Raw genomic sequence first — 9055 nt, 5'->3', positions numbered from 1 at the left:
AGTGGTCAGTCTGGGAGTGGGTCTGGGAGTGGACAGTCTGGGGAGGGTCTGGGAGTGGGCAGTCTGGGGAAGGGTCTGGGAGTGGACAGTCTGGGAGTGGGTCTGGGAGTGGTCAGGCTGTGGTGTGAGTCTGGGAGTGGACAGTCTGGGAGTGAGGGTCTGAGAGTGGACAGTCTTGGGAAGGGTCTGGGAGTGGACTGTCTGGGAGTGGGTCTGGGAGTGGTCAGGCTGTGGTGTGAGTCTGGGAGTTGTCCGCAGTCACTCTCTGGGTTCTGGAGTGGGCTCGCTGTGGAGATGCAGCCAGTGGCTGTGTGCGGAGTGAGGGCTGGACGCCTTTCCTGGCGGCCTGGAGCTGACTCACCTCTCTGCCTCTCTCTCTCTCTCTCGCTCCCTGTGTGTGTGTGTGTGTGTGTGTGTGTCAGTATGTCCACTCCGGGACTGACAGCTGCCGGCTCCCGGATCGCTCTCTCTCCCAGCCACCGGCACAGCTGCCCCGTTTCACCGAGCAGACAGTAACATCCAGGGGCTGTTTCTCAGCTAGACTAGGGGGGATGTCTGCAGAGGATGATATTCTGACGAGACAAGGTAAGGCAGATCAGACTGCACTTGCAGGCATCATTCTGTTCACCCCACAGCTCTGACCGCACAGTGGGGCGATCAGGGATGGCCAGGAAGTCCCCGCAGAGTCAGAATCTGGTGTTGTGGACACCGAGACTGTTGAAAGGATCTTTCAAAGGTCCAGAGTGAGATAATCTGGGAATGTTAACGGATGCAACTGAGCCTTGTGTCTATCATGTCACCTCTCTCGCCTCTTGAGTAACCTCTTGTTGTCAGAGGAATGTTGTGGGTCACTGTGTCTTTTAGTGAGGAATTCTCGATTGTGTGTTTTATTCACTTGTACCCTCTCCCCTTTCTTTCCATCTGATGTATGCTGCTTTCAGTCTGCTGTTTAGTTTGACTGGGATAGACGGCAGTGCTGGGTGGAGAGTGGGAGATGCTGCTGGGCTGGTTTTCTCTCTCTCTCTCTCTCTCTGATTTCCCCAGCTTCCCACTGTTGTGCAGTTATCCAGAAAGATTTCGAAAGCTTTCACAAGTTGTTCGGCAATGCCGATCTTTTTCTTTTTACACTAGAGGTAGCTGAAGGCTTGTGTTATTTTGGAGGGAGCGCTGTTGCTTTCAATTGTTGTCTTGAGATTTTGTGGCAGCTTCCGGACGAGGGGCATCGATTTCATTTTGCAGCCGATGCCCGGGGCTCGGGGTGCTCTGTCCGGGAATGTGCTCAGATTCCTGCCGGCGCCCTGCAGCGAGGTAATTCTCACTGCGTCTACCCAGAGATGTCATCCTTCCCCGGGGTAAATCTCACAGTAACAACCCCTCCCCAGGGTAAATCTCACAGTGTCCACCCCTCTCCAGGGTAAATCTCAAAGTGCCACCCCTCCCCAGAATAAATCTCACAGTGCTACCACTCCCCACGGTAAATCTCACAGTGCCCACCCCACCCCAGGGTAAATCTCACAGTAACAACCCCTCCCCAGGGTAAATCTCTCAGTGCCCACCCCGCACCAGGATAAATCTCACAGTGCCCACCCCTCCCCAGGGCAAATCTCACAATACCCATCACTCCCCAGGGCAAATCTCACAGTACCCACCCCCCCTCAGGATAAATCTCACAATACCCATCCCTCCCCAGGGTAAATCTCTCAGTGCCCACCCCTCTGCAAGGTAAATCTCAGTGGGCAGCTTTCTCTTTCACTCACTCCCTCCCTTACAGCTGCCCAGCTTCTCCTGTCTTTTCTGTGATTGGTGGGCTATGAGACTGCAGATTTAACTTTGCTATGATTTCCACATATTCTCTCGCCCACTCAAAGATTAGCCCCACTCTGCATCACAATTGCTCCTTGGTGCCCACACCCTCAGTTCACCCGGGCCTTGCGGATGGTTCTGGGGATGAGCCACACCGATGAGGTAGCTGCTATTTACTAAAGATAGGCAGGAATCTGAGCAGAAATGTCTGCATTGTATCAAAAAATGAGAAGGCTTCCCTGAAATACCAAGTAGTTGGAATTAGACTCGTTCCCTTTAGGGTTTGTTTCAGTACTTCTCAAGGAATGTCATAATGAACCATTAGTTCACACCAGATTGCAAACACATTGTTAAATGAAATGTAAAACCCAAGCATTTTACAACCAAAAAAGCATGAAAAAGCCCCAGAAGGCAGAAATATGCACTTATATTTTCCCTCTCATTCGAAAACAGAACCTCAAATGAGCAGCCAGATGAATGGCACTTACTGACTGAAAACTCCAACCTATTGATGGAACATTTCAAGATAAAAGTGCAGAGTTTGTGGGATCCCTTGTCACAGGATCGAACCTGTTGTAACCTTTATAAAGCACAACAATATTCTTCTATGGAGAATCCAAATCCCATTGTTTGTACTCAATGAGTGTTTAAACACACTCAGCACTTTGCTAAAGAAGTTTCCCAGCCAACAGTGCACACAGTCAGCAGACTCAGCCGGTTGCCCAATGATAGAAAGGATATCGTGAAGCTGGGAAGGGTTCAGATGAGATTTACCAGGATGCTGCCCTGTATGGAAGGTTTGAGTTATAAAGAAAGGCTGGATAGGCTGGGACTCTTTTCACTGGAGTGTCGGAGGATAAGAGGTGACCTGATAGAGGTTTATAAAATCTTGTGGGGTTTCAATAAATGTCTTTTCCCTAGGAAGGGGATTTCAAGACTAGGGCGAATATCTTTAAGGTGAGAGGAGAGAGATTTTTAAAAAGGCATGAGGGGCAAATGTTTTACACAGGCTCACATATGGATTGAGCTTCCTGAGGAAGTGGTGGATGGGGGCACATTTAAAAGACATTTGGATAAGTACACAAATAGAATCATAGAAACCCTACAGTGTGGAAACAGGCCATTCGGCCCAACAGGTCCACACTCACCCTCAGAAGAGTAACCCATCCAGACCCATTGCCCTACCCTGTTATCTACATTTACCCCTGACTAATGCACCTAATCTACGCATCCCTGAACACTATGGGCAATTTAGCATGGCCAATTCACCCTAACCCACACATCCCTGAACACTATGGGCAATTTAGCATGGCCAATGAAGCTGGGAGGTGGGGCTAGTTTGTTTAGGGTTATGGTCAGTATGGACTCATTGGACTGAAGGGCCCTGTTTCTATGCTGTGTGATTCTATGACTCTGTCTGTTAATGTCTTGCTTTATTGTGCATTCCTTGTTGTTAGAGGAACCAAGATTTTAGTCCTTGTTGATATGCTAATATTGAAGCAATGCCCAATTCTTGGAACTGACAACTGGACAAGCAAGTCAAGCATTAGAGAGAGCCATTGCTAATGCGGTTTCTGAATCAATGCCATCCGAGGAAAGTGAAGGAAAATAAAGCCAAGTTTGCAAGTCACCCAAAAATAGCCAGGAAGGCAGGTGGTGAGGATGACACAGAGAGTTTGCAGCAGGATATAGACAAGATTCAGTGAGTGGACAAAAGGTTGGCAGATGGAATACAATGTGGGAAAATGTGAGGTTATGCACTTTGGCAGCAAGAGTATTCTTATTTACATCTAGATTATATTATTATTTGGCTATTATTTAAAATGGAGAGACATTGTAGAGAGCTACAGCACAGAAGGATTCGGGAGTCCTCCTGTACAAATCACAAAAAGCTAGCATTCAAGTTCAGCAGGTTAGAGGGAAGGCAAATGGAATACCAGCCTTCATTTCAAAGGCAAAGGTGTATTAAGTAGGGAGATCTCGCTAACAGAATGCAAGGCACTCGTCAGACCACAATTAGACTACTGGGAACTGGCTTTAGAAGCAGTCCAGAGAAGGTTCACTAAGTTGATTCTGGATATAGAGGGATTTTCTTATGAGGAGAGGTTGAATAGGCTGGGTCTGTACTCATTTTAATTTAGAAGAATAAGAGGTGACATTGGAAGATATGAGATTCTTAGGGGACCTGACAGAGTGGCTGTCGAAAGGTTGTTTCCCCTTGTGGGAGAGTCTAGGACCAGAGGGTACGGTCTCAGGATAAGGGCTCAGCCATTTGAAAAAGAGATGAAGAGGCATTTCTTCTCTCAGAGCGTTTTAGAATCGATGGAATTCTTTCCCATGGAGGGGCTGTGGGGTTTGAGTTGTTAAATATATTCAAGGCTGACTTGTACAAATTTTTAATCAGTACAGGAATTGAGGGCTATAGGGAAAAGGCAATGTGGAGTTTAGGATTACCAGATCTCATGACCTCATTGAATGGCAGAGCAAAATCACTGGGCTAAGTGGCTGACTTCTGCTCCTACCTCTTATGGTCTTATGAACCTCTTGTCCTGATGAAGTGTCCTGCCCGAAACATTAACTCTCCCTCTCCTCTGTTGCTGCTTGACTTGCTGTGCTATTCCCAGGAGAAAGTGAGGACTGCAGATGCTGGGGAATCAGAGCTGACAAATGTGTTGCTAGAAAAGCGCAGCAGGTCAGGCAGCATCCAAGGAGCAGGAGAATCAACGTTTCGGGCATAAGCCCTTCTTTGGTGCTTTTCCCAGCTCTACATTTTATTGACTCTGACTTTCCAGCATTTGCAGCCCTCACTATCTCCAGGTTTATGAACCTATAGTGCTTACTGATGGAATATCTGAACCGACATTGCTCACTGATGGAGTATTTGAGCCTAGAGTGTTCATTGATGGAGATTTTGATGGGATAGCTGAAGGTGCAGTCCTTTCTGATAGAGTATTTGAGCCTATGATGCTCACATGTATATAAAATATGTGATATATGGAACAGCACGCATTAGCAAGAATGGTTGCCTAATAGTACAGTTTTGAAACAGAGATGAAAAAAATGTTCAGACAGAAAGTCACAATCCTCGTAGCCATTTTGAAAAATGACATAAAGCAAGTGTAAACTGTTGACACATGATTGCCCACCAGTGTTCTCACAATGAAGTGTACACATGGGACACTTGTCCCTTTGCAAAGAGCCAACAGGGTCTAGCCTTAGCATTATTACTTTCTATCAGAATTAAAGTCAGTCATAATGTGTTTGGTGAGCTGGTTACTCATCAGTTGGACAGTGATGATCAACGTTTCTGTTAGAAGTCCTGTATAAAATGTACAAGAACAATGATCAACTTAATTCCTCATTATTAGATGCCTATGGAGCATGGTCAAGCTTTAAGTAGTTGGGACAAACAGATAGTTATTCCATTGAAGAATATAACTTGGAATTGAATGGACAGTTTAGAAGATTGAACAATTCCGTTTGGGGATCTCTGGACCAAATTGCTGGATTCTGTTGCAGTCTTTCATAAAGATAGATGCTTGGTTCTAAAAGGTCATTGGTTTTCACAGACGGCGATGCTGTTGACTTCAAAGTCAGCTGCCTTGAAAAACATCCTGAGGGGAAAATAATTCCCATCAGCTTTCATTGAGTAATTAGGACACTCTGAGATGACATACACAGAGGACTCCCCAGATTTCAAAATGGTGCAACCATTAAACACAGGTGTCAATGCAGTGGAAGAGCTAAAGACTAACAAGATAAGGACGTTGACAAATAGAGACAATATGGTTCATAGGAACAGGAGGAGACCATTCAGCCCCTCAAGGTAGCTCTGCCATTCAACACGATCACACCTGACTTACCTACCTTGGTTCTATAAGATCCTAATACACTCGCCAGCAGCAATCTATCAATGACTGTTTTGAAATTTCCAATTGACTTCAACTCCAAGTTTTCTTTCAGGGTGAAGGTTAGTTCCACATTTCCACTGCCCCTTGCATGATAGAGTCTTCTCCAGCACTGCTACTAAATGGCCTAGCTCTGGCTTTAAACTGATCAGAGGAAACAGTCTATTTACCCCAATGTTTCAGGTTGGAGGCAGTGGTGCAGTGATCATAAGGCCATAAGAAATAGGAACAGGACTAGGCCATTCAGCCCCTCGAGTCTGCTCAGCTATTCAATAGGATCATGGCTGATCCGATATCATTCCTCACATCCACTTTCCTGCATTTTCTCTGTAATCCTTGATTCCCCAACTGATCAAAAATTAAGTATAGACATGAAGTCTGCCCCCACAGCTCTCTGCGGTATGGAATTCCAAAGTAAAAGATATCTAGATGGGTATATGAATAGGAATGATTTAGAGGGATATTGGCCAAGTGCTGGCAAATGGGGCTAGTTTGGGTTGGGATATCTGGTTAAGATGGACGAGTTGGATCATAGGGTCTGTTTCCCTGCTGTACATCACTATGACTGTATGACTCTATGACTGTCAGCCTTCTGAGAGCAGAAATCCCCCCCTCATCTCAGTCTTAAATTGACACCCCTTGTCAATGGACTGATAATCCAGAGCCCCAGTCTAATATTCTGAGGGTCTGGATTTGAATTCCACCACAACACATGGTCAAATCCAATTAAAAATCTGGCATTAAAAGCCAGTCTAATTGTGACCATTGTCAATTGCCTTAAAACCTCATTTGATTCACTAATGTCCATTAAGGACTGAATATTGCCCTATCTTACCTGGTCTGGCTACATGTGAATCCAGACCCACAGCATTGTGGTTGACGCTTAACTGCCATTTGAGGTGACCTCAGCATCCACTTAGTTCAACTGTCATTAAGGGTGATTCATAAATGTTGGCCCATCCAGCCACACCCATATCCCAACAATGAATAAGACAAAAGCTTTCATTATTTTAAACACCTCAATGAGATCACCCATTGATAATGTGTATTTAAAGGATTATAAATCAATTTAGCCGGGCCTCCCAAATGTCTTGGCCTTAGCAGCATTTTGGCAAATTTTCACTGGTCACTTTAAAAAAAATTGTCTCCACTTACTGAGGTGCGGAGATCAGAACAAGACCAAACAAATTCCAGAAGACACAGTACAGCAGCGCTCACAGGGGGCTCCAAAACACTGAGGTTGTCACCTGGAAACATCTGCAAATCAACTTCCCAGCTCAGTGAACATACCCAGTACAGCTCAGAGCTAAACACAATAGATGGAGTTAACCCGAACTCTATACAGCTGTAACATAGCATCCACCTGTTTGTACTCCATTCACCATTTGATAAGGACTGGTGTTCCATTTGCCTTTGAAGTTATTTTTCTTACCTTCTCATGATTCCTGTGCTTATGCCACTGAATCTCTCTGCTCATCCACAATTCCTCTTCTCCCCATTTGGAGAAGACTGGGGTCGACTCTAAATCCCAAGTGGATGACCCAATGTTGAACTCAATTTGTCAAAATTTTACCAACTCATCGGAATCCCTTTGTGACATTCTGTGACCAGCTGCACTGCTGCATTGAGCCATCTAACTGCTGTCAGGGAACGTAGATATACTTCTCGATTCATTATGAAGGACGTGAAACTGTGAGACTCCTGTGCATACCACTGGAGATCACCACCAGTCCACCTTCTTGAAGGTCAAAGGGGTTTGTTCGCAGTCCATATGGTTTGTGCAGATGTTTAGCAAGCCTCAAAGTCAGACTGTTGCTTCTGATCACTCTGCAATCAAACTGAGCTTGGGCTGTGAGGTGCTGATTGAATGGATTTGACTGTGATGAGCACATGTATGAATAACCTCTTGACCATTAGTGGCTAGCAGTCACATCGATGAAGGTGGCTGATGACCATGGAAGCCAGTGTGCAAGTGAAATCCCTTTGCAGGACAGGGGAGGCTGGTGATGAATGACATTGGCATGGAGACAACAGCAGTGCCAGACTCTGTACACAGTCAGAGTACAGGATGTCTCGAATGCCTACTGACAGGAGAATACTGGATGACTTTGCCAAGGGCTAGTGCCATCTGTATCACATTCCAACTGCCTCTAGCAAATTACTTCCTCTAGTTCTGTCTGTGACTCATTTTCTATTGTTCTCTTTCTCTGCTTTGTTATGACTCTTCAGGTTGATATTTTTCCCGTTCTCAGTGTTGTCGAGCGAGGTCAATGCACCACAGTTCGGAACGAATTTCTCACACAGCGTTCAGTCTTCACCTCAGTAGTTATGAATGAGACAGGGGGGTGCCTGTCACTGCTGGCACCCCCTGGCATTCGCCACTGCACAAGTTTAAAATCCCAGCAGCACACCACTACAGACACAGGCAAGAAACTACCTAGAGCCTGCAATACCCGATCAGAAAAATCAATGAGGTGGTACAGAGAAGGAGGTTGGTGCTGAGCATTGACGATTCGGAGTTGCTGGCACAAGGGGTGGTGGACACTGGCACATGAGGCCATGCCCCAGAGCCAGCCAATCTGAACCCAGGTCAGTCACGGGTAAACCGAAGGGCAGAGCATTGTAGGAAGGAGGATGCTGGCATTCCACTCACAGCGTGGGTGGGTGCCACCATCACCCTTCCACCATCTCACATTCACCGTCACTGCCCTCTCTAACTGTTACTGAACATACCACTCACTGGGCACACCTCACCCCCTCCCCTCGTACACACTCACTCACTCCATACACCTCACCCCCTCCCCTCGTACACACTCACTGGGCACACCTCACCCCCTCCCCTTGTACACACTCACCCACTCCATACACCTCACCCCCTCCCCTCGTACACACTCACTGGCCACACCTCACCCCCTCCCCACGTACACACTCACTCACTCCATACACCTCACCCCCTCCTCTCGTACACACTCACTCACTCCATACACCTCACCCCCTCCCCTCGTACACACTCACTGGCCACACCTCACCCCCTCCCCTCGTACACACTCACTCACTCCATACACCTCACCCCCTCCCTTTGTACACACTTACTCTCTTCATACACTTCACGCCCTCCCCTCGTACACTCTTACTCACTCCACACACCTCACCCCTTCCCCTCCTACAAACTCACTCCACACACCACAGACCCTCCCCTCATACACACTCACTCCATACACCTCACACTCTCCCCTCCTACACACTTACTCCATAGACCTCACCCCTCCCCTGGTACACACTCACTGCATACACTGCAACCCCTCCCCTCGTACACACTCACTCTCTCCATACACCTCACCACC

At 46.8% G+C, this 9055-nt stretch overlaps 1 protein-coding gene across 3 annotated transcripts in view; it reads left to right on the top strand.

The window, feature by feature from the left end:
• The first annotated feature begins 269 nt into the window (after positions 1–269).
• exoc3l1 (exocyst complex component 3-like 1) overlaps positions 270–9055 on the top strand; it is a 104170-nt gene continuing 95384 nt past the window's right edge. For all 3 annotated transcript variants that reach the window (XM_072547665.1, XM_072547666.1, XM_072547667.1), the window contains exon 1: positions 270–585. In XM_072547665.1, the coding sequence (XP_072403766.1) occupies positions 552–585 (34 nt within the window). In that variant the 5' untranslated portion in view covers positions 270–551. The remainder of the gene's footprint in view (positions 586–9055) is intronic.

The sequence above is a fragment of the Chiloscyllium punctatum genome, chromosome 26, assembly GCF_047496795.1.
Source record: "Chiloscyllium punctatum isolate Juve2018m chromosome 26, sChiPun1.3, whole genome shotgun sequence".
Lineage (NCBI taxonomy): Eukaryota > Metazoa > Chordata > Chondrichthyes > Orectolobiformes > Hemiscylliidae > Chiloscyllium > Chiloscyllium punctatum.
The sequence above is the reverse complement of the archived record's forward strand: the minus strand, read 5'-3'. Positions and strand labels throughout refer to the sequence as shown.